Source organism: Muntiacus reevesi, chromosome 4, assembly GCF_963930625.1.
Source record: "Muntiacus reevesi chromosome 4, mMunRee1.1, whole genome shotgun sequence".
Taxonomy (NCBI): domain Eukaryota; kingdom Metazoa; phylum Chordata; class Mammalia; order Artiodactyla; family Cervidae; genus Muntiacus; species Muntiacus reevesi.
Genome location: NC_089252.1, coordinates 103,684,752 through 103,710,413, shown reverse-complemented (window position 1 = coordinate 103,710,413; position 25,662 = coordinate 103,684,752). Strand labels below are relative to the sequence as shown.

General features: G+C 51.7%; 1 protein-coding gene across 6 annotated transcripts; it reads right to left on the bottom strand.

Annotated features, from left to right (window-relative positions):
• Positions 1–6,002: 6,002 nt before the first annotated feature.
• On the bottom strand, positions 6,003–25,152 carry WNT5A (Wnt family member 5A). Of its 6 annotated transcripts, none has more exons than XM_065933473.1 (5): positions 24,199–25,152; positions 18,177–18,310; positions 16,681–16,931; positions 12,200–12,492; positions 6,003–8,925 (listed from the first exon to the last, which is right to left on the bottom strand). In XM_065933473.1, the coding sequence occupies exons 1-5, from the start codon at positions 24,202–24,204 to the stop codon at positions 8,467–8,469; spliced, it is 1,143 nt and encodes a 380-aa protein (XP_065789545.1). In that variant the 5' UTR covers positions 24,205–25,152; the 3' UTR covers positions 6,003–8,466. The 6 variants fall into 6 exon arrangements, with proteins under 6 accessions (XP_065789545.1, XP_065789550.1, XP_065789546.1 ...); XM_065933478.1 differs by lacking the exon at positions 24,199–25,152 and adding an exon at positions 20,302–20,395; XM_065933474.1 differs by lacking the exon at positions 24,199–25,152 and adding an exon at positions 19,272–20,193.
• Positions 25,153–25,662: the final 510 nt, after the last annotated feature.

Here is a 25,662-nt window from a genome sequence, read left to right as displayed (position 1 = left end):
TGCAGGCGTTTCTGATTTCAACGCTCAGTTGCCCCGCGCCGCCAGCTTATGCCCGCCAGAGCTGGCGCCAGAGACCTGTGGGTGTGAGGGCGGGTGCCCCGGAGGAGGACACGTGCCACTGTCATGCTTCCCCTGCGTCGCCCGTTTCCAGTTGCATTCTCTTTCCACATAGTGAGGTCTGAGGCCTGTTCTCCATCTCCACGTGCCTTCAAATTCCTGGGAGGCGAAACTAGGAAACAGGAAATCAAACTCATTCACGTGACCCTGACCAAACTCTTGTGCGCATGTCAGGAAGTAAGGACCAGAGAAGGTGGGGGATTCGCCCAAAGCCACACAGCAAGGTGGTGGCCAGAGTGGGGCTGCCGTCCAGACGGTGGAGGTCTCGTCGCCGGTGGTAAAGCCAGCGTTGGGGTCTCCCTGGTCCGGCTCATGTGTGGAGGGGAACCTTGTCTGACCCACACCGGGGCCTCCTTGTACAAGCGTGTGAACTCGGATGAAGGCCTCTGAGGTGGTCTCAGCTTGAAAACTAGGACGAGGGCCTGGGTCAGGAATGAAATGTTGGGTTCCTAGTGTTTCTAGCCTGCCATTTGACTCTTCCCAGTAACCCCGAGGCGCTATTATCTTGTGGATGAAAGCAAGGGCTCTGTAATCAGCGGGACCCAGCTTTGCTTCTGACCAGCTCTGTAGTTTTGGGAAAGACACTTAATTTCCTGGGGCTTCTCTTTCTTCTGTAAAATGGAAAGAGCGACCCTTCTTTTTTTGTCAGATGCCATGAAATCAAACAGTCATGTAAAGAAAATAAGCTTAAAGAAAATAGCTTAAAAAAATAAGCCACCCAGGGCGTGTGTTCAGGAAAAGGGAGGAATTGCTAACAAATCAGTGGTGTGAGTTGCACAGGTCTTACTGTTCACACTTTATAAACAGAACCTGAGGCCCAGAGGAAGCACACTTGGCCCATGGGCTTCCCACGAGGGCCCAGCTGGCTACCTGCCGCCAGCCAGGTGGGGCGCGATGCAGGGTGTACCTGGGGTTCAGGAGTCCAGGCTGCTCTCCTGCGCCCCAGGATTTTGCTCGGTAAAGAGGGGGTAGGTCCCCACCCTGCTCGTGGTACAGGTCTCTCCTAAGACATGGGAAAACATTCCTTGGAGTTTCCCAGGGATGGGGGATGACTTGGCACGCCTGAGCTGAGGCCGAGCCCATCCTGACTCCCCACCCTCTGCTTCCCCAGCCTGAGCCTGATCAAGAACCTTCAGGAGCCCCCTCCCACTGCCTGCAAGGAAGCACCCTGCAATTTGCTGAATCAGGGAGGCTCATGAGTCATCAAAAGCAGGGTGATAGGAATGTGGCTGGTTTCTTGCCATGCCGGGGGGTGATTGCTGCCACCATGACTGCCGTTCATGCCGCTGCCTGAGGTCCTATTTGGTGCCACGCCCTTTACTTCCGTGAGTAGCCATCCTCACCTGCACCCTATAGCATCATAGCCTTATGATCCAAATGAGAATGCTGAATGAAGCTCAGAGAAGTTAAGTAACTGGCCAAAGGACACACAGCTCTAAAGAGCAGAGCTTGGAACCAGGTTTTCTTGACTCCAAAGTCTTCGTCCTACCCACTGCACCATGCTTAAGGTTGGTTTCTGGGGGTGAGAGAAAGGAATCCTATCGCAGGTGCTGTCACAGGAGAGAGGACCTCTTGGACTCTTGGCCTGTGAGGGAGACTGTCTGAAGGTCTTCAGCAGCTTCTGACAATTGGTACAGATCTTTGCACTGTGGCTTCACCACTCTTCTCATTGAGAGGTGCTGTGTGTTTCTCTCTTTGAATCTGGGCTGTGTGTGGGCTTGCTTTGGCCAGTAAATGCAGCAGACGTGATATGCATTCACGCCTCCACGTCCATGGGAATTGGTTCTAGGAACTGCCTCAGATATAAAAATCCAAGGATGTTTGAGTTCCACAGTTAGCACCCTGTACCTGTGGATGCAGACGGATGACTCTAGTGGAACTTTGGAGCTTCCAATCTCACCTGCAGGGGATATGGTCCCACAGTGTGAAAGAGCCCAGGGCGCCCCTTATCCCTAAAGATAGGAGACTGAGTGGAGAGAAAGGCCCAACCAACAGCCAGAACCAGCTCTTGGTGTGTATGAGAGGCCATGGAGGATCAGCCAGCCCCTTGCCCATCTGCTGGCCCCAGGTAAGAGCAGCGGGACACTGGTCCCCTGCAGCTAACCTGGCCCATGTCGGTGACTCGCAGGACCACAAGCGGACACAATGGCTGTGGTTCTAAGCCACTCATTTTTGCATGAGTGTGCGGTGTTATTCAACCATGGACAAGTGGTAAAGTGAGTGACTTGACTCTTCTGGTCTCAGTGTCCTCATCTGTGAACTGGGCCTTCGCTTGTCAGAGAGGGTGAAGACGCTCAAGCCTGTGAGCCTCGAGGCGAGTCTGTAGCATGGGGTTGGCAGCATCAGCATCAGAGGGTCACCACTGGGGTGAGCAGCTCTGGTCAGGGTCTCTGCGTCAAGAGGCGTGTGGTGAGCGCCTCCGAGGGTATGATGCACATGGTAACTGCTCACAGTTGCTTGGGCCACAGTGTCATTGAGGATGACCTTGAGAAACCGACTTAGAAGGAAAACACTGGCGAAGACCACGGCAAGTGCGTGAGCCTGCGGGCTGTGAGGTGGCAGAGACGGGCCAAGCGGCCACACAGCCTGGATGGGTGGGGGCGGGCGCGGGCACCGGCTGCGTGGGTGCAGCTGAGGGTCCCCTGTGCTGGGGGCTTGTGGCGCCGTGGACGCCGGTGGCCAGTTCTTCCCGTGTCGTAGCCAGAAATGCAAGCTTGAATGTGAACATAGTGATTTTTCAAGTGCTGGCAACTTTTTTTTTTTTATTTTACCGGTCAAAGAAAACACATCTGGCAACACACAGCCAGGGGCCCATGGTGTGTGAGCTCCCCCAAACGCTCGGAGGGCCTTCCTGGCACTGAGCTGGCTGCTGGGGGTGTTGTACCCACAGGGGCCCCGCTCTCCAGGGTGTAGTCTTTCCAGACTTCTTCCGTCCTTGCTAGCTGAGAGCAGGCCCTCACTGTGGACTTGAACCTGCTCTGAACACCCCGAACATGGCAACTCTTGTTCACAGACCCCGCAGTATAATATTCTTTCGTGTCAAACACGGGCGCTCAGAGAGGTTATACAGCTTCCCACGGGGACAGCGCTAATGGCAGTACCAAGATCTGAACCCAGGGCGTCCGGCTTCAGAACCTATGTGTTTTGAAAGTATCTGTCTGTCTGGCTGCGCCAGGTCTTATTTGCAGCACATGGGCTCTCCCGTCATTAGTTGCAGCATCCAGTGGATATGCAGAGCCTGCACTTTCAGTCGGGCTGCTCTCTGGAGGCTGCTGCAGCCCCATCCTCCACACGGGGAAGCTTGCAGGCGACTTCTTGGGCTCAGGAGTCACCCCAGGCAAGCACCCGTCCACCATCGGCCCTCCTTCCCCGCGTGCTCGGAACCTCAGTCCCTCCATCTCAGGCCGTGCTTCTCAGCTGGGGGTCGATTCTACTCCCCGGGGGTATACTGGCCCCGGTGTCAGGAGACATTACTGCTTGTCACAAATGGGGGCCCTCCTGGCATCTCATGGGTAGAGGCTAATGATGCTGCTAAACATTGCACCCCCACAATCAAGAATGATCCAGCCTCAGATGCCAAGAACGCCAAGGTGAGAAACCTGATCTCAGCTGCTTGCTGGCAACCATGGCAACATCCAAAAGGGAGCCAGCAAAATATTCCAGGTGATTCAGTCTGTTTCCCTAAGACTTTGTTCTCTCTTCTCAAATCATTCTTGCTTCTCTTCCCCGGGAATGTCTTCATAATCCGATGTCGCTGTGCTAAATGCCTGCACTGTCTTAACGGTCTCCCAAATACAACTCTCTTATATGTTAACAGCAGCAGAACAAATAAGAAATGGTGGGGAGTGGGAAATAGCTATAGGCAAAAAGAAAGATAAGTATTCAGATACACGATAGATCCTTGAAATCTGACCATAGGATGTACATGCCTGAAATGTGGATATTTTTTCTGGATTCTCTGAGCCATCATCAGGCTCTAGGCCCACATTAAACTTCAGTCGTCATGAACACCATCTCTGCCAAACATAACACATGACTGCACTGATTTCATAAAATGATTTTAATAGAAAAGTAGTACAAGATATGAACAAAAATAAATAATCTTTATCTCATTTCTAGCCCAGCAAATAGTACACTGCATGTAAAACTGGTCTACAATGCAATTTTCCTCATTTCTTGTTTGCCTCTGAAATACAGAGACAGCATGTTAATTAAATCTTCTAGATTAAAATTGATACATTTTTAAGAAAAAAATTATACCGGCCTTTCATCATTCCACATCCATTTTTTAAAAGTTGGCTAACAAGATGCTGCTTCTCTGACATTAAAATATTATCTAGTCATCAGAGTTAAATATAAGGTCTTTGTGAATAGGTAAATTGGAAGATTCTTTTACTCAGTTTTAATTCCTGCATTGCTGTTTCCAATATTAAGAATGCATTTCATTGTCTTACTTTCAAAGTATAGCATCTGCATCTGGCTCTCACCAATCCACAGGGGAGAGTAACAAATACTTTTAAAAAAATAAATATTTTAGAAATATATTTTACAGTGATAATGCAGTATTGCAGACCTATGCCTTGGTGTGTATTTGCATCATATATATATATCCTTCAAGTTATTAGTACTTTTTCTAGCTGTCTCTATTTACATTATGGATCACTCACTCTTTGGGGGCTGCTTTTGCTAATGATCTCTAGGAGTCAGCCTGTGACAGTCTCTTATTTGGAATACTTGTGCTAGCATGTCATCTTTGATGATTCTGGTGGCTTGAATAAGGTCTTACAAAAACAAATTGCAAACTGTATTGGAAAACAGAACAAGCAGAGGGTTTGCATGGCCTACTGAACAGTGCCAGTCTCGGGAGGTCAACAGCTCAAAGAACTGAACAGATATACTGGACTAAAGCTTAAAACAGCCTTCCTTTTACTTAAGCCCATAATTACTATTTTGAACATATACCTCCGTTCGCTGCTGCCTGTATATAAATTTTTTGTTAATTTTCCTGTATTGGGAAGATCTTGAATGCAGTCCAGGATGAGATGAAGAAAAAAAATATGCTGACGCTCCTAAATCGAATATATGTTTTTGCAATAAAGAACACTGGTCAATATACAACTGAGGAAAAACTGAAACAGATGTGGGTCCTAGAACCACAAGCGTTTGAATTTGCCCAGAAATGCTATTTTAAACACTCTATATGTTGGTCTGCTGTTTTTTTGTGGAATAATGCATTCTTGGCATCCTTAAAAGGTTTCAATATGTTACAAGGTTATCCAGAAAGAAAAAAGCAAGGGGCTAACGTATCAGTCTGTGTGTTGCGGCCCAGACTCACTGCGCCTTCAAGAAGCACAAGGGCTCGTATTAATTGCACTTAACACAACGAACCTTCAGTTTCCTTCATTCTCTGCAGATTGAGGCTTGCTTTTAATAAAACTACTTTCCAAAGGGCGAAGAGACACTCCATACACAGTAAGTTCAAATAGAGTGGTGCACTGGCTTCAGTGGTGAACACAAATACACTTTTTTTGCACTAAAATTCTGTTCATGGATAAAGGCATCTGCCTTTTCAGTTCTTCTCTGAGATGCTACAATACCAACACGCTCTAAAACAATTAAGTTACATGCATAATGCTCAAAGAATGTGAGCAATCCTATAACCAGCTTTAAGCCATCTGCTTGATTTTTTTGAGGAACATATATAGGAAAAGAGAATTCCCCTTTTGTTCCGTTACATATAGAAATCTTTTGAAGCTCCCAAATAGTTTGGTTTTGGTAAAATTCTCCACTCTTCTATTATTCTGACATGTAGTCACCCCTAAACTATCCCTCATGTTTTCTCAAAAACTCTCCACATGAAGTATCTGAAGGACAATTGAAACCACTTACCAATATACAAGTAATATTTTATTTTATATTCTATCTTCCATTTGGCATAAGCCTTTCGATGTTTGTTTTTGAACCAGTGAAATATACAAATCACACAAGACAGACATATGTACATTAAAAGTACAGAATAAAGGCCATAGAAGATATACATAATATCTGAATGACAAGTAGAATATTTTACATTAAATAGTTTCTTTTAAAAACTAGGATTGTTAAACTCAACTCTCTTCATAAACATGAATCACTAGAAAGGAACAAAAAATCTGGTTTAGCAAATAAAAAAAATTACTTCATGGTTTTTGTATAATAAAAACCAAAAAAGTGACATTTTAAACTAATTAGTGCTTTTTACTTTCAAGATCTTTTGCTTGCAATTCACTGCAGCTGGGGGCAGGGGGAGTGAATATCCTTGTGCAATAAGAGCCGCAGGTGGCCGGGGTGACCTGAGGGCCACTGAGCCTGTGAGGGCTGCAGGAGAACGCGTCTCTCCCAGACTTCTCAAACAGTACAAGATGAGAACAGGTGATGGCACTCTTTGCAAAGAGGTGTCCTGGGTTTTTGTTGGTTTTGTTTTTTTAAACTAGTTAAAGATGCTGTGAGCTGGATTCTCCCTAGGGACTCGGTATAGGTGCCCTCAGGTCTAATGGGCGCCAAGTTCCACTCTGCAGAGTGAGCAAAGGAGAGAGAAATGCTGACAGTGTCACCTCTGTAATGAACAAGTAATGCCCTCTCCAGAAAGGGTGCAGAAAACGAGGCTGGAGAACCAGGGGACAGAGCAGGTAGACCAAAGAAATCTTCCAACCACCATGCCCACGACTAAGACCTTCCAGATTCCTCAGAAACACAGCTCCTTCGTGATGCTCAGCATGTAATGGCATCAGGGCCACAGCCCGAGCTCAACTTAGAAACCGTCAGGGGAAATCCCACTTGGATTGCAGTGGAGGACCACAAGGCTCTAGACCGAAGAAATAACCCCAGAGTAAACTGTAAATCTAAATCACCGGCTGCACTGAGATATAATTATATTTATATTTATATATATATATATGTATATATATATGTTATGTACACGAGACTGAGCTATCAGGTACCACTGAACCAATCCCCCCCTTACAAAGCCAACTGTTCAAGTCCACTGGCAACAGTTCCAGGTACACCTGCAGAGGAACAGGAAGCGTCAGTGGAGAGTCTGAGCACAGGATCAGAAGACAGAAATGCTGCCATACCTCTGTGAAGTCCATTCGCCAAGTGATGTCATGAAAACATAGAAGACTACTGTTCCTCGAAATAAAAGTTGTAAGGGGAATAAAATCCCCAAGTAGCAAGCTGTTTTCCAAGCGGAGCTCCTAAGGTTTCATTTCCTGTCCTACAATCAGAGGGGACCCGGTGGAGCTCCGCTTGGAAACGAGGCCGCAGCGCAGCAAGGCACAGAATCGGAGAGGGCTCGGGGTCAAGGAGGGAGGGCGGAGGTCACTTTTTCCCCTCAAATAGGTTTTCTGCTTTGGTGCAGGGCTGAACTGCACACAATTACCTTGTAGTTCGGGCTGAGGATCTGTGAATGGAATTCATGTGTTATTTTCATTATTATCATTTATTAACCAAGTATCCCTAAGAAAATTACAGTATATTTTCCTTTATCGCCAAGCCAACCTCCCTGCCCTTCTCCAAACAAAAAGTCTGGTACCAGAATCATTCAGGGATCCTTTTCCAAGTGGATAACCTGATTCTCACAACAGCTTTGAATGTTAAGTCAACTGACTCAATATAAGGAGTTGTTGTTTTTTAATGTCTGGGGCTTCTCTCCCTGCTCCCCAGGTTTCAGTAGCTAATAGAATGCACCAGCTGTAGATGGAATGCTGGAGGACAGTGAGACATGTGATAAACCTTCTTTCTTAAAGGGAAATGAGATTCTCATTCTTAAATTTTAAATACATTTTGGAAATACTTCAGGCTGGCAGTCCCGGGGAAAGATGGGGGGTGGGGTTCTCATTGTTTTATCTGTTTCTCAAGACCTTCCGGCTTCCCCAGAGCACAGAACTCCTTTTGGTCACGGGTGCTGAGTCATGCATAGCTCTGCCACCCTCTTGCAGTGGGATGCTACCTGTCCCATACGAACACTGAGACAAAGAAAACAATGTTTCCTTGACCTCCCGATGTGCACACATCTCAGCAAGGGCATGTTTTATCCCCCCCATCCATTATACCATCAAAACAAGTCTTGTCTTACCTTTCCAAAGATCCACAAAATAAATATTTTCTTGGTTCCCAACCCCCTTATTGCCAAATAATAATTATAATATTATTAACCACAGAGTTCTCAGATGGGAACAGGGGGTGGAAATGGTTCCGGTTGCAATTCTTGGGGATGGAAAACACATTAAAAAAAACCCAACAACAGAATCACTGTACTTTCTATAAATAAGTGGGTCCTGGGAGTGGGGCCGGGGGGCGGGGCGCCCACTACTTGCAGACGAACTGGTCCACGATCTCCGTGCACTTCTTGCACTTGACGTAGCAGCACCAGTGGAACTTGCAGTGGCAGCGCTCGGTCTGCACCGTCTTGAACTGGTCGTAGCCGCGGCCACAGCACATGAGCTCGCAGCCGTCCATGCCCTCCGACGTCTTGTTGCACAGGCGGCCCTGCGTGCCCAGCGAGCCGGTGCTCTCGTTGCGCACGCAGTAGTCGGGGCTGGGGTCGATGTAGACCAGGTCCTGGGTGGTGGGCGAGTTGAAGCGGCTGTTGACCTGCACCAGCTTGCCCCGGCTGTTGAGCCGCATGGCCGCCGCGCTGTCGTACTTCTCCTTCAGGGCGTCGCCCACCTTGCGGAAGTCGGCCAGCTGCAGCCAGCACGTCTTGAGGCTGCAGGAGCCCGACACCCCGTGGCACTTGCAGGCCACGTCGGCCAGGCTGTACACCGTCTGCGGGGACAGGGGGCAGTCAGCAGGGGCACCCTCACCTGGGAGCCCAGACCCTGGGAGCAGCTCAGCCTGGGCCACCTCCCCCTCGTCCTCCAGACCTGGAGCCTTGTTGTGGCCTTCTTTAAAAATTAGTCTGCAAAATAAGTCGGTTCTTAGCCCCTCACTGTTACACATCATCATCATAAACTACCTGGTTTTGAATGGGAACAAGAAACACAATTGTTGCCTTGGCTTCTTTTGTGCAGGGAAATGGGAGACTGCCGTCAGATGATCACCTGGACTCCTGCCACCAGCAGCCGGGGAGGGAAGAGCTCTACCGCCTGCACCTCAGAGGAGCAAAGTGAGACCCAGTGAGGTGTGTTGCCAGCCCAAGCACTGGGAAGGAGGGGCCACGACTGGAACCCAGGCAGGTGGGCTCCAGGCTCACGCCACGGGTGCCCAGCTGGTAAGTGGCCAGGGTTCAAACCTCTCCTCACTCACTGTTCTCACTGCCGTGGGGCGAGCCCTATCCTAGGGGCCTCCACACTCTCATCTCACCACACCCTCCCAGCAAGGCTGTAACCTGGGCGGGACTGGACGAGGGCCCAGTGACGCAGAGAAGGTGAGTGGCCCAGACGGTCACACAGGCTGGATAGAGGGGGACCAGGCCTGGATCTCAGGTACCTTCACTCCTGCTTCCTGCACGGCCCCTACCCTCTGCGCAGGCAGAGAGCCTCCACCCTGGACCCAGGCAGACACAGATTCTGTCCTGCCCCTGCCCCTGAATTTAGGCAAGGGCATCACCATTCTGGGCCTCCGCTCCCCATCTGCGAAGGGCACTGTGATGGTCCCAACCTCACGGCAGTGTTACAAGGGTAAAACCAAGAGAGGCTGGCTTCAGCTACTCACGGGCAGGACGCACTCGGGAACCCTGGTCTGCAGGGTGATGAGGGTGTGGTGCTGGGCCCTCGCTAGTGCCCGGTGCTGCAGTCGCGGCACCCACGGCTCTGGGAGGCGGGCGCTGCCTATTTATAGGGCCGCCTGCCCCGTGCCGTGCCAGTGAGCCTCCGGAGCCGTGAGAGGCAGCTCCTGCCCCAGCAGCGACCCTCTCCCTCCAGGGCTTCAGAGGAGCTTTCCTCAAAGGGCAACTCAAGCGTACCCCCTCCACATGAAGGGTTTCAGGTCCTCAGCTAGTGTGGGAAAGGGTTTTGCAAACGTAATTAACCTTTACTCCCCTTTGAGGAGAATCGGAAGCTAGATTTCCTTTCTGGGAGTCTAATACGGTTTCCTGACCCAGTGTCCAGCTTTCTTCCTCTCACCCCTACGATCCCAGAGGAAAACCATCTTCTCTGTAACCTCATCCACCAAGATCAAGCAGAGTTCACTGCTCCAACTATAACATTTCCAAAAAACCTATGTAGAAATGCTCATGTTAAATGAAATCATATCGAATGTGCTTTTCCCACTCTCCAACCCCAACTGTCTCCCCTTGGAAATGCCTTGACCTGCTCTTCTTGGTTGCTAAGCTCCTGTGATTTCTCTCCATGAGAGAGGTCTAGGAAGTCCCCAAAGAAGGCTGGAAGCACCAGAGAGGGACACAGTAGGGTCCGAGTCAGCCATGCCTCTGTCCTGGAGGCATTTGTGGTCTGAGACGCCGGGCACCCTGCATGCAGATTAAGGGGATGTGTCCTGGACAGAGAATAGGACCAAGGTGCTGGGCTCCCGAGACAGTGGGGTGGCAGTGCCCACTCTGAGGCCTGGGCCGGCTGCAGGGGGCAGAAAGTCCACCCCAGGTACAGGCACCCCAGCAAAGGGGAGTCTCAGAAAGGAGAGGCCACACTCCCCTGGAGCAACCATCTGACCCCTCAGGCATCACAAGTAAGACAGGTCGAAGTTGAGAAGAAACAAGTTACCTAGAGGGATCTGGGTTATCTTCCACTTTCCTAGGTGCTTTGCTTCATTAGGTCTAGTGACTCAGTTATCATTTATCAAGCACTTACCACTGGTTGACACTGAACTCAGCCCTTCGCTTGAGCGTTATTAATTAGAACTCAGAAGTGGCCAAGTGTTGATAACAAGGTTCATCTACTGTATGACCCCAGCGAGTCCTCACAGCAATCCCAAGCGACAGTGTTAATGTCCATCTAACCGGTGAGCAGATGGGGCAAGGGAGGCTCAGAAACAGAACAGGGTGTTAACCTAGATTTCTTTAATACCCAAACCTGCAGCCCTTTACCCTCGAGCTGCAACGCCTTAGTTTAAGGAAAAAAGTGCCTGGGCTGACAGCTCCATCCCCTAATTCTCTGCCCTGGCCTGGAAGTGGTTCTCCAGCCTCAATTTCCCATCTTTCACACAAGGGTGTGTGGCGGGAGGGCTCTCAGGTTCCTTCCTGTCCCCTGGATGTTACTCTGTGATTACCATTCCTGTTCCTCACCCCAAAATACAGAAGAGTAAGATCTCTGACCAGAAAGTTCCTGGCACCCACCTTGGGTTCTCTGAAAAAAATAATGGTCCTGGTTTTCAGTGCTGCCAAAGTTAGGAAAAGTAAAGCAGCCATAAAGTGCCATGTGTTTAACCGCAGGAAAAAAGGGTCTTTTTAACTATTGTGAGGGAGCTTTTCACAGCCCCACTAGGGGAAGGAAAGAGTGAAACAGGGGATGGGGTGGCAGGCAGGCTGCCTTGGGAGGACTTTCTGTCTGGACACTTCCAAAGCCGTCTCTCTTCCCTCCATGGGCCTGATCATCAGACCTACGAAACTCCACACGGTTGGAAAGTTTTCCTAGAAAAGCTCTTTTTACAAACCCTCAATCCATCAGGCCTGCTGTCCCAGGACACAAGGAGGGGCACAGAGAAGGGAGGAGGTAACCCGGGTGCTGGGTGAGGGCTTTCTCAACTGGGCACCTACTGAAATAAATAACTCCCTCTCCCCGATTTAATCGCAGCCACAAGCTTGTTCCAGGGAGGAGGGCTGCGAACCTAAGCAGCATGTTTAGCTCTGGCCTGGCCAATTGCACTGGGGACTAATTAAAGAGGCGGAGAAAGATCTTTCTCAGGCCACTGCAGGCGCCCCTTGGCTGGAGCGGGCCACAGCGGCCTGCTTCCGCTCCAGGAGGCCTTTCTGGGCTGTGCACCCCTCTCCAGGGAGGCCTGTGGGGAGCTGGCTGAGGGGAGTGGAGGGACAGAGAGGAGCAGGCAGGGGGGAAATAGACCGGAAAAGCTAGGAAGGGAGGCGGAGACAGGAAGAGTCGCGGAGAGCCGGGGCCGGCCCCTCCCAGGCGGCGGACCGGACACTCACCCGGCGGCCGGCCTCGTTGTTGTGCAGGTTCATCAGGATGCGCGCGCTCTCGTAGGAGCCCTTGGCGTGGATGCGCTCCCGCTCGCGGGCGTCCACGAACTCCTTGGCGAAGCGGTAGCCGTAGTCGATGTTGTCGCCGCAGCCGCCCCACAGCCAGTCCCGCGGCAGGTCCTTGGGGCGCGCGGCGCGGCTGCAGCCGCAGGTGGACAGCTCGCCCTCGCGGCAGGCGCGGCTCATGGCGTTGACCACCCCCGCGGCGCTCACCGCGTACGTGAAGGCCGTCTCGCGGCTGCCTGCGGGCGAGGGCCGGTCAGCGGGCGCCCCCCTCCTCCGCAGCCCCGGCGGGCGAACACCCCTACCCCGCTCTTAGAGGGGGAGCTAGAAAGCCCCAGGACCCAGGCCCTCCTCCCCAAAACGCAGAAACCACCCGGGAGAGTATTAACACCCACCCACCCCACCTCTGCTCTGGTCATTTCAGAGCCCAAGGCGGGATGCTCAGAGATCCACTGCTCTATACACCTCTTCGGAAAATAACCCTAATGCCTAGAAAAGAAGTCGCCAAGGGAAGAAAACACACAATTGGGGAAGACTTCTTGCACTTATTTAACATTTGTTACTGTTTTCATTCTGAGTGACCTACAGGAGGGAGGCACAGAGGCTCAGAGCATCTGAAAGCCCTAGGCCCCAGGGAAGCCAGACCCTGCAGCTCTCCTGTGGCCGCGCTGGTAGTAACCTGACTTCCCCTTCCTCCATCTGCAGCAGCAAGTCTGACTCAGAACAAGGCTCCTGACTTCCCCAGAGGCTATTTCTCAACCCGTTCCTAGAGAGTTAAAATGAAATTCTTGCCTCTTCTCAGTTCCCAAGCTGACCAGCCTGATGCTTCTCACTCAAGAAGGTGAGTATCTTACTTCCACAACAGCCTGCCGTTCTTTAATGTCACTTCTGCGACTCCCCAGCAGCTTCTGACTCCAAGTGTCAGGAAAACAACAAAAGGGGCGGGCAGGGGGTGGGGGTGGGGGGGATACAGTCTTAAGGAGAAAAGAAGAAAAAGGTTCTCCTTCCCTAAAACTTGTAAAGAATATCTCCCTGTCAAACAGTTCTCTAGGAGCCCTATTTGTATGGAGAAAAATGGAGGTGAGCATCGACTACCTTATTTTCCAGTTTCCACTTGTACCTAGAGACATTTCTACCTGGAACAAGAACTCACTTAATGAAAGTGTTATACTATGAGGGAGAAAGGGTTAATACCCAGCCAGCTGAAGCTGGGCCTGGGGGCAGGGGGTGATGAGGGGGCCTCATTTTCTTCCAGTATAAAATAAGGGTATTGAACTAGATGCCCGGGGGGAAAAGGCCCCTTCTGACACTGGGATCCCTGTACCAGGATCAGTTTCTCTTAAAGAGCTTGCTAACAATTTTTTGGGGTGGGGTGGGGTGGGGGTAGGGAATCACAACAGCAGCTGACCACAGTACTCAAGGGCCATGCTGCAGGAGGGTGGTTCTGCCAACTCAGGGAACCTGCAGCCCACCCTTCCTTTGGGCTTCTGCCCCTCAATCTGCGACCACTTGTGATTCCCCTCTCAGAAATGGCGATGGCTCTGATTTACCAAACCTTCCCTCCCACACTGTAAAAAATGAATAACTTGAGGAGTGTGCTGGTGGTTGGCAGGAGGATCCAGAAAGTTCCTGTGGGGGCGTTCCATCCATCTAGTTGAATTAGCAAGGCCGAGAACATCAAGGGAGTGGTGAGAAATGAGGAGAGCAGACAGATCCTAGGGAGTGATCTGAGGATTAACACTGATAGTACAGAAAATCCTGTGGACAGAAGACGCGTAGAGTACAGAGGTAGCTTAAGGGAGAGAGAAACCATCCTCTGGAGACAGAGGAGGAGAAAAAAACACTGTCCTGCATACAGAGAGCATCAAAGGGGCAGTATACAAAGCACGACAGTGCTATCTTGCCCATTTTCTTTGTCTGCCCCGAATTCAAACCTGGTAGCGATCTCTAAGCTAGCTGGTCACTGCAGGGAAGGCGTCAGCAAGAGACGTGCTCTTTGGCTGCAGTGTGGGGACTCAGTCATCCTGGAAGCAGCCCTGCATCCGGCGACAGCTCCTCCCTGAGAGAGCAACCTCTCCTGTCCTCACCCTCTGGGAAAACGGGGCCTTTCTTACACATCTTTTCACAGCAGGCAAACAAAGACAAGCGGGAGACAAAAGCTGGAAGGAAAGACTTAGCACGATGAAAAATGAGCAAGTTTTCACGATGAAGAGGCGACTGTGTACAGCGCCTGGACTGGCCTCTCGAGAAAGCAGGTGAGCGCCTGGGGGTGGCAGCCTGAGTCTCAGACACTGGCCCCATCACAGGGTCAGTCAGGGACGAGAACCAGCTTCTGCGTCCCTGGTGAATGCCATGCTCTGGAGTGGGCACCCGCACACTTAGCATCAAAGGTGTTTCAAAATTTCCCTTAGCTCATTCTCATCTAACAAACCCTAAGTAGAAAAGTGAAAATGAAGTAACTTTTCCACCATTGGGGTGGGGTTCAGGTTCCTCTTCCATAAAAATCTATTCTGATTTTTCTTCTCTCCATCTCTCTCTCTCTCTCTCTCTCTCTCTAAGGCCCTGTGTTCAACCGTGAGCCACCCAGCAGCAGCTGTCTGCTCTGAGAACTCGGACACCTGAGAATCCTCTGGTGAGGAGGGCTCCCTCCTCTGGGGCCATCATGAGCTTCCACTCCTGCCTACTTCCCATCAACCAAGACGGTGCCACACAGCTAAGGACCAGAGAGTCTACTTACAGGGGACAATTAAACACAGGCCTTTGTACCAAGGGTTCTGCTTGTTCCCTGAGGAAGCAGGCTCTTTGAATCTTGGACCACATTTTAAATAAATCTTCAGAACTCAAATCCACTTAGCAAATGATAGCTTATTCTGAACATTTTGGCCCCAAACAGGCTACATACAAAGAGGATCTTAAATGAAAGCTGTATTCCAGTGACTACACAGAAAAACAGTTCCAATTGCTGTTTTCCTTCCTTGTTACCATCAGAGGTGTATGATTTTCACTAACTCATACACATGGGAAAAACTCCCAAAGTCTGAGAGGAAGGCAGATAGAGGGAACACATAAGGCAAAGGTTTAGAGAAAGCTGAGAGGTTACTCTGATATAGCTGACAGAGATGTTTTTGGATCACTCACAATATCATCAAAATGCAGGAGAATTAAATCTTCACTACAACCCAAGTTAACCACATAAGGCAGCCCATATTTGGGGAAAACTCCTGTGTTCCTGAAGCTTAACTCCTAGATTCAGGTCCCAGAATATGCATTAGCACATTTTAATCATTAACAGGAAAGCCCTAGGAGGCTCTGTAGGCTGAGGCTGCAGACCGTTCTCCCATTCAATTAGGAGAATGGCTTCCAGTCCTGTATTATTTTAGTTTATGAAGCCGCTTGGCTCAAACATCCACTGACAACTCTTTTTTGTTCTCAATGAATGCACTTTTCAGGTTTTTTTTAAAAAGCATTTTATCCATCCGTGACGGACATTAAGCCAACTTTTTATCTTGAGTTAGTATAAATAGTTAATTGCTTTGATAAATTGCTTCTTATTTTAGGAGTCACTGCAGTCATATTAATTATATGGGCTTGTTTGCATAAAAGTAAAGAGACCAAAAATATTCACTAGCAAACACACACAGGACCACATCTGTCAGACTGTAGCCTACACTATTCAACCAAACCAGAGGCAGACTGATTTTCCAAATTTTTTGCGTTTAGCCCAGTTTCGGTGCCACCTTCTCCCTGAATAGAATAGCAAGTTCAACAACACATTTAAAAATAAAGAACTGGACCGTGAATGATACATCGAACACTTGTAAGGTTGCCCGTTGAAGCAGGTGTTCTTATATCAAAGGCCAACTCACAAATGTAAATTGGATCACTTCTAATTAAAATTCTTCCTGGGACTAAAAGTAAAGTGTCTAACACAGCTATCTCGATAGATAGCTTTAAGAAATATCTGTATTAGGAAAATTAAAACCTTACTCACGTCCAGTTCATCCAGCATTCTGTAAGATGGCAATTTTCAGTTTGATGCCTGGGCCATCTAAATTGTGACTTAGGAAACTTCTACTAGCTAAAGAGTTTTGAAGTTTAAGGACAGAAACAACTCTGCTTTCCCCATCTACTTGTTTAAAACCAAAATAAGTGTTCTGGTACTATGTTACACAAAATGCTTTCTAGGAAAATTAAGTGATCAGAAAAATTAAGGTGTCGTTGATGCCCACCCCCTCCTGATCTAATTCATGAAGCCCAAAACGTATCATTAGCCATCTAGAGCACAGGCGGAACACAGCCATAATGACACAAGTCCCAAGCTACTACCCTGCTGGAAGAGTCCCATCAGATGAAACTTGGAAGTAACACTAGAGACGTTTCCTAAAACAGTTTCTATATATTTAACAATATCTGAAACGATTTCCTACCGATCTGCATGACCCTGCCGAAGACAGAGGTGTTATCCACGGTGCTGCAGTTCCACCGCCGGTGTCGGAACTGATACTGGCACTCCTTGATGCCCGTCTTGGCGCCCTCTCCGATGTACTGCATGTGGTCCTGATACAAGTGGCAGAGTTTCTTCTGTCCTTGGGAAAGTCCTGCCAGTTGGCTGCAGAGAGGCTGCGCTCCTATGATATATACTTCTGACATCTGAACAGGGTTATTCATACCTAGCGACCTAAAAAGGGGGGGGAGATGTGCATTCAAGATTTACGTGAACTCTCAAGGTGGGCCCCCTGAAAACATGTCAGCAATACAGAAGTTTAAGCACACAGATGCTTTTTCTCTCCTGCTTGTCCTCATGACAAAGTATGAGACGGGCTTCATAGAACTCCTCTGTTTAAACTCCACTCAGAAAACGGAGGCATTGTGTAGCCCCCATCCCGCCATCTGGCTTCTCAGCTACAGTTTTCACTCTCCTCCTTGCCCCTCTCTGCCATATACCTGAACCAAAATTTCTGATATTCCACACCAGAAAAGGGGGTAAAAGGCAGTCTGGGGGGATGGGCCTCTGACATGAGAGAAAATGACTCACTTTGCCCCACAAATTGGACCAATCTGCCTTGAAAATGTATGAATATGGAAAGCAGACACAATTCGACACGGGTAGGAGATAGCAGTTCCTTTTGACTGATGGAAGAACAGGAGGACAAGTATACAGACGGAAGAAAATTCACCCTGTTCTGGACGTTTTAAAAGGGCTCCTTATGTGACTGTGAGGGACCCAAGACAGAGTATCCGGGGAACAGAAGTCATGTTTGACAGAAAAACGCTGTTCATTTACAGTTTAAAAAAAAAACCAGAACGCCGTCAAAAATAATCCTCTAGATATAATGCAGTCTACCTCGAGGCCCCTACCAGCAAGAAACCCGCATTTAGGGACACTGAACTAGTCAAGGTAACCTCTTTTGATTAAATTTCAAGCCCCCACTACTTCCCCACTTGGAGTTTAGCTCTCTTCCTAGTAACTCTGCCTAACTCAGACCCTGAAAGTTAGTAACCTCAAGTGACAGAAAATAAATGTTGGAACTCACTTTTACTACCTAAAGGTAGCAAAAAGCACATTTTATAGATAGGCTTACAATTATTAGAGAAGTGAATTCTGGTTTCCCTTAATTACATGATGTGTACTACAAGCATAATCTGAACCTCAAAAAAACAAGTTAAATTTATAGCTTCTATTCCCTATGGAACTAAAGGTAAGCTTCACTATTAAAAATTAGCAAAAATTCACAAAATTTAAAGAAAAATTTGATTTAAAGATACATATGTTTATATATATACACATATATAAATATATATATAATATATATATGTGTACTACATAAATGCACCCAAATTCACGACTGAGAATATTGCAGCATTCATTATACAATGCAAACGAATCTTAAAGTAAAAGAATATGCATATAGGATAAACTTACCACCAAGAATTAGCTTCTATTACAACCTGGGCGAAGGAGAGAAATATGGCCAAAGCCATTAGGAAGAACTTGGAAGACATTGCCCTTCCAGCCGTCCCCCAAGCAACTCCTGGGCTTAATATTCCAATCGACTTCTGGAGAGGGAAGAAAGGAGCAGATGTTTATTGCCTCTCAGATAATTTTCAAGCATACAAGTTTAAACAACGGAAGTATCCGGGATCTCTCAAGTTTACTGTTGATTGACTGCGCTTCTCCTCCGTGAGTTTTTTGATGGCAAGATATAGGCAGTTTCTTTTTCCAAATTAATCCACCCACGCAACCTCACCAGGAAATCTGATTTCGCTGGGATCCTGCGCGCGGGGCACGCCAGCGATTACAAACATGTCTCAGTGCTGTTGAGTCAAAGCCCCGGTGCCAGGCGCTGCCTCCTTCCTGCTTGCTCGCGTCCTGCACCCCCTCGCTCCCCTCTAGTTCCGCGCTGCGCTGAGTCCCTCCTCGGGAATTCACTCGGGGACCCGCTGCCACCCTCGTCCTCTCCCCGACCTGGGCCGAGCAACAAGTGGAGCCGGAATTAATTCCATGGGCGAGCGGAGCGCGAGGGCGAGTGGAGCGCGCCGCCGGCGGCTGCGGAGGAGGCGGGGTGGCCGGCGCGGGGGTGGGGGGTGGGGGCAGCACGCGGGAGGGAAGGGCAAGGGGTGGGGGGCGAGGCCCCCGGGAGCGGCGCGCGCGGGAGTGCCCAGCTGGGAAATGCAGCTCTGAGTTAACAGCATCAGTTTCATAATCAGTTTACGGCCCGCTCCGGGGCTAGCCGCTTCCATAGCGGGAAAGGCAGCCTGGGTTTCCTTAGACCGCTCTTCGGCCAGACTGGGGTGGGGAGAAGGAGATGGGGGCGCACGGGGCATAAGGGGATGGGCGAGCTGCTCTCCCAACGCAGGAAACCGGAAAACAGTGCCCTCTCCTGCCTCCGGCCTCCGCCTTGGAGTGTATCCCAGAGGAGGGATACACCCTCCCCCCCCCCCCACTCCGGTCGCGCTGTCCGAGGAGAGGGGCTCCCTTCCCTCCCCACAGCGGTCCCCCCAAATCTGATTTTCTCACTCCCACTACCGCTCCCTCCAGTCCCCACTTCCAGCAGCTGCCACGGAGAAAGGGGAAAGGAAGCCGAGGGGACTCGTTTCCTTTGGTCCTGGTCTGGAGTCGATCATCTCGCCATCGGGGCACCTTGAGCGTGGTCTTGAAACTCCGCTACCCCACCCTCCAGCCCAATTCGGACGCAGTTTGGTCAGCCCCGCAAGATGAGGGTGCAGGGTGAGGCCCCGGCCCCTGCGAAGGAGCCCCCGGCTGGGCCAGAGATGCGCTGGCTCCCGCGCCTCGGCGGAGCCCCTGGATTCCAGGGCGCAGAGGGCCTCGGCAGCGAAGGTTCCCGTCGTCAAGAATTTCGGGGGCAGGGGGCGGCCTCGGAGGCATCCGCCGCCGTCCTCCCCACTGGTGACTTCTCCACCTGTAGGCGGCAGCGGAGCGAGACGGCGGCGGGTGGGAGGAACGGCTTTCCAAAATCCCCTTTTACATCTCTGATAAGAGAAACCCTGCCGCGCTGCGCCACCCTTTGCTGCCAAGGGAGCCCCTTCCTCGGAAAAGGAAAGGTGAACCTCCTCCAGGCTGCAGAAGGGCCTGGGCTGGAACCGGCACCAGAAAAGACTGGGGGGACCGAGGCAGCGGTGGAGACGCAAAGGGGCTCAGGAGCGCGCCCCAGCTTTCCCTTGCCACCCTCTCTTTTGGCCTGGATTCCTCGGGGCTTCTCTAGAGGAAATGCTTATGCGGTCCCCAGTGCCCGCCACCCAGGGCTCCGCGCCCGAGGCCCACTCATCCCTAAAACGTCGCAAAGCTGGGGGGCGCATCCCGCAGAAGAGAAGCCTGGGGTTTCCCCAGCCCAGGAGAGAGAGAAGGCTCGGTCTTCCTCCCCACCCCCGCCCAAAGTGTCAAGTTTCCTCCAGGGGAGGGGGTGGCTCGCCAGGGCTGCCTTCTCGCGCGGCCCAAGCTGCGAAGTCAACTCTCCCCATCGGGGGCCAAGGCCGCGCGCGTGCACACACTCATACACACTAACACTCTGGTGGATTCACACACTCACTCGTGCACAGACACACACGCTCTCCGACGTGCTTCCCAGGCGGAGGCAGAGACCACGCTGCAGACCGCGCGCACTTTTCCAGCTTTCAGACGGGCGGGGCGCTCGAGGCGGGGCTCGGGCAGCCGAGAAATTGATAACAGATTCCGCGGATTACTGCGGATCTCTTTGTTAGAGGAGAAGCCACACAAACCGATCCCACTCTTGGCCCGACGACCTCGGGGAGAAGCCACTCGTTCACAGAACTGGGGCCAAAGTGGGAGCGGGGCAGTTGGCTTCCGCGACGCGGGTCTCTAAGCCCCGGGCTGGGAGTAGGCCGGAGGTGTCCCGAAGGGAATCTGCTGGGAGAGCCCCGCGAGTCCCGTCTCCACTTAACCCGCGCGCTTGCCCGGAAACATCTTGGCCTTCTTCCCGCTCCAATCCCCCATGCAACCCAGAAAAGGCCCCACAAGTTTAAAGACTGAAGGAACCCACAGCCAACTCACTGATACACCGAACTGTAGGGTAAACGTCCCTGCCTGTTTACCAAGAGAACTGATCGGAAAAGAGGACAAAATAAGACCTCTCTGGAGACCGTAACACCCGGGGTAAAAGTTCTGGGTAGAAGCTGAATTCACCAAAGACCGGGCTAAAAATTTTGAACAATTTCAGGGTCCGAGGAAATGGACTTTGTAAGGATACTTGGAATCTGTTTCTAGCGCGCGTCAGAGAGGAGGGCTGCGGGCATTTGAGAGGTTCAAGCGCAAGGGAGGGGTGAGGCGGGGGTAGGGCGTTTGCGCGCCCTTGTTTCCAGCCCCAGAGCAGATCCACGTAGAGTCGTAGAGTCGGCTTATACTGTCTCCTCCAAAGCCTTCCCACTGGATTAAAAGTGTCCCTAACCCTTCTTTATCAACTGGAGTGCGGGCCGAGAATCCTCTAAACTCCGTCACACGAGTTTAGAAGACTTTGGGGGGCGGCAGAAAGCCTGGGAAAGCACGCCCTAATCGGAGGTCAGAGGCGCCTAAAAAGAAATTCCCTCGAGGCAGGGAGAAAATCCTTTCCCCTCAGCCACTGGTCCTACCTCACTCGGTCTGGGCACCCCAGCCCCAGCCCCCAGGCCCTAATCTCTGGGAGCGGAAATGATGCAGAAACTGGGAGAAGAAATTAGATTGACCTGGGCTCGCGGTGGCGAAAAACACAGGAAACTCTTAAGAATCTCAGCCCTTAGTGGGAGATATATTTTGTTTCCCCCACTTCAATCTCTCCCGAAAGCAAGGAAAGAGAAGTGGAGAAAACTGCAGAAGAAAAATTCAGTGGCAGCCACAAAGTTGGGGACCGCAGGGAGAAGCAGGAGGGGATGGTGGGCTGAAGGGAGGTCCGCTTTGGGGGAGCCTGGGAGGAGCCCGGGCTGCCCCAGGCCCCTAGCCTGGAGCAAGAGAGCCCTAGCTGCCCCAAGCCGCCCGGATGTGTCCACAGCACCGAGGGTGGGAAGGGGTGGGGGAGCCGAGAGAGGAGGTGGTGGAGGGAGTTCCTTGAGCCCAAATCAGTGGAAGGAAGGTGTGCAGCTTCTGACTGACGTGACTCAGAGGAACACCAAGTCAGGTACCAGGGAGCCTCCGAGGGAAGGACAGTAGTCAAGTCTCGTTCTCTTGCTGGCCTCACCTCATCCATCCTCAGACAAAATCTCCAGACTGCAAGACAACTCTCTCTCTCACACACACACTTGGGGGGACAGGGGGAGGAGATAGAAACCTCACTTCTACCTTCCCACACAAGAGGTCTAGCCTAGCTCTCTAGGCACATGCTCTCAACTCTGTCCCAAATAACTGTTTGTCCGCGGAAGGAAAAAGAAGGAAAATTACAGAACGCTTCAACACCCATTTTTCAGAGGTGATTTCAACTCCACTTTTTAATAGACAAGAAACTGAGGCCGAGAGAGAAAAAGAAGCGCTGGTCCTCGGCTACAGGGTGAACCAGTGAGGGCATCAAGACCAGACCCGAGACTTCCTAGGGGGATGCTCCTGCTCCTTGCTGTGTCCGGGAGAAGGGGTACTAACCCTTCTTCCACTCGCCCGAGCCCATTCGCTGGGTCGGACACTTGGCCCCTTACTAATGCAGCCGCGCAGTGCAGGATGTCCTCTGGGGGCCTCCGAGGGGCCCTCCTTGGAGAGTGGGACCTGGCGATCCAAAGGGATGTTCTTGTAAAGCCAGAGGTGGGAGGAAGAAGCGAGCAAGCTGCCTGACCGGCCAAGATACAGGCTCCAAGATGTCCTACCCCAAGGCAGCCAACAGGGGGCAGCAGGCACCGCAGAGCGACAAAGAAAAAGGCAGAGGACTAGCTGAGTTCTGGCAGACGGTACTAACCCCTTGTGCACCAGAGCGCTCCCGGTTGAGCGGAGGGAAACGCAAGGGACTCTGACCGAGCCTCCTGGGGAGGGAGGGTCTTCCTTTGTGGCACCGGGCCTGGCTGAGGTTATAGTATGTACAAGACCCGAGAACAACTGGCCCTTTACTCTCCACAACATGCAGGGCACAGATCCACACACTTGGACACACAATCTCCACTGCCTGCACACCCTTGGCTCCCCGCAGAATTTGTCTAGAAGCAAAATCTCTGCATCTGGCCTGAGTAGCCTTGAACGTTGGCAGGAGGGCAGCGGGTGAGGAGGTGTGATCCTACCACTGACTCCAAGTGACTTCCAGACAGCGAGCTGTTCATTTAAAGAAAGACTGGAGACGAGAAGGGGCCCCCATGCCAGACTTCGATTGGAGAGTAAAACAGGCCACGGGATCTCCAAGTTGTGGGGTTTTTATAAACTTTTTTTTTTTGGGGGGGGGGTGTTGCTTTAGGAAACATCTGAATTCCAATCCCAAACTTATTTTCTAGAAAACTTGAGAGGAGAATGAACATAAGGATCGAAGCTTGGAGAACAGAGAGGAAAAATTGTTTGGAAAATAGCTAGTTATACTGCAGGAAATGTTAACTTTTCGTAAAAGTGAACTCTCGGTGACCCTCGGAGTGTGTGACTCGGCTTTAACATACAACTGACAATTAAAACAAACAAGAGTTCACAAACTGCCCCCCGCCCGCTCTCCCAACCCGGAGGCCCAAATGCTTCTAAAGGACAAGGAGGTTTCCGCGCGGGGGGCCGGGTGCGCTCTCCCAGCGGACCAAATTAGAGCCACCACCGCCAGCCCTCCCCACCCCCATCACCGCTGCAAAGTGCGGAGCTCACCCAGTGGCGGCTAATAATGCTAATAACGCGACCCTGATCCCTGCGCCAGGGTGCGAGCTGGCCCCCTGCCAGGCACTCTTAAAGGCACAGGGCCTGCTGCGCTCGGGTTCCCCGGCTGCGAAGAGCCGGCAACCTGGCCTCTGGCAGCAGAGGGCGGGGGGTACGAGGCTCAGGAATAGTCGGCTCCAGGTCTGGCTTCCCGGTCTCTCAACCAAGGAGTCCCCTTCCCCTTTCTGAGCCCCGGCCACACACCCTCTCGGGGTCCGCGCCAGTGGGCGCTTGGTAAATATTTGTTGAATTGAATCATTATCCTGTTACTGAAATATACATAGTAAGCTACACTTGAGTTTCTCAGGGCAAAAGGAAAGTCGTCCGCGGACCTCTCTTAGTTTTTCTGCGCTGTCTCTACCCCACTTTTTCTCCAAAGTCTAAAAAAGTTTGCAGAACTTTTGGTGGTACAAGAAGAGGTCTGTCTCCCGGGAGACCGAGGTAGTGCACGGGGATGGGGGAGGGCGAAAGGGTAGGGGTCTCTGCCAGCTACGTGGGGGGTTCTAGCGTCTCCAAAGGTAGGAGAAATGAAGGGGGGATAGGGAGAGGCTGGGGGGGGGGAGGTCAGTTAACTTCCAAAAGAAAACAATGTAAAGAAAAAAAAGTGATGAGCGTCGGCGGCACACAGAACACCTACCTTCATTGCGAGGGGGAGGGGGGCACAGGGAGGAAGTCGCCACCAGAGCCGAAGAATCCAAGCGGAGCGGCCTCGTTAAGCCTGCGGAGACGATCCTGCGCAGAGCTGCGGCTTTCTCCACGGCTCGTCCGGCTGGCTCTGGGGACTGGAGCCTAAGCCGTCACTAGCGTTCGAGTTTGGGTGTCCAAGCCAGAGTAGCGCTGGGATGCGCGCGGGAACCGAGGGGGCGCCGAAGTCCGCCTGCCGGCAGCAGGAGCAGGACCCGGCCGGCGCGCAACAAGGGAGCCACGGGTCCGGCGAGGGCGCGCAGGCGACTGTTCCTCGGCGAGGCGCTCCCTCTCCAACGTCCATCAGCGACGGCGGTAATTAGGGCTTTCCAACCCCAAATGTGGGCGTGATTGTGCAAAAGACTTTACAACAAATAAAAAAAAAAAAATTCTTCACAAGAGGGTGAAAAAAAAAAATGCCCCACAACTCAACTCTGGCCCGGGGCGGGGGGTGGGGGAGGTGATCCCCGCGCCCAGGTGCCTCCGGTTCATTCACACCAGGATCCTGCAGACTTTTGGCGGCTCACGCCTCCCGATAGCCAGCTCCTCCTCTAAGAGTCTGAGTCTGTGGCCGAAACGTCTGCTTCCAGGCGCTGATCCCGCGGCCGCGAGCGAGTGTGTGGACGTCTGTGTACACACACAGACACACACCCAAACACCCCCCCCCCACACACACACACACACGCGCACTGCAGCTTGGGGGCCACAGAACAATCAGACGCACACGGGTTTTTCTCCTGGAGATGCCGCTGAAAACGCTCCAGTCGTCATCCGAGCTACCAGAGTCAGCGCCAACTTTTGTCCTTTCATTTTTAGGGTTTGGCAAAAAGGTGGGAGCAAACTGATAAAAGTCGTCCCTTAAAGTTCTGCCTCTGGTGGGTTCGGGGGCGATGCGCGACTGCCCCGGGGGAGACACCGGTTTCCCCTCCCCACCCTCTTCTCTCTCTCTTCTGGTTAGTCCCCCTCTTCCCCCCCCCCACCCCGCCTTTCCAGGGAAAAGGGCGAAGAGACGCGAGGGCCAGGGGCTTCGCTGAGGCTCTTCAGCTCCGGCGGTCCATGGCCGGCGTGGCTGCCCACCTCCTCGTTTGGCGCCGGGGCCGGAGGGGCGGGAGAGCGGGCAGCGGGAGGCGGGCGGTCCGGGTCCGGCAGCGGCGAAGGAGCTCGGTCGGCAGAGGCTGCACGGAATCGGACTCCGTGCGGCGGAGGCGGCGCCTGGGAGCTTGCAGCAACCTTCCACGCGATCCTGCGCCCCGCAGACAGACTGACCGACCGCAGGGACCGCGTCCCCCCCCCCCCCCCCCACCCCCCGGCCCTCCTGGCCAACTGCCTCCTCCTCTCCCTCCCTCTCTCCGGACTCCTCTTTCCCCTGGTGTTCTCAGGGAAAAAAAAAAATTAAGTTGCAGAACCAAAGGCGGCT

Excerpts from the sequence above, each read along its gene's own strand:
- WNT5A (XM_065933473.1), bottom strand. Across the intron at positions 12,493-16,680 it reads CGGCAGGGTCATGCAGATCG|GCAGCCGCGAGACGGCCTTC; the intron begins GTAGGAAATCGT and ends CCTCGCCCGCAG. Across the intron at positions 8,926-12,199 it reads ACAACGAGGCCGGCCGCCGG|ACGGTGTACAGCCTGGCCGA; the intron begins GTGAGTGTCCGG and ends CTGTCCCCGCAG.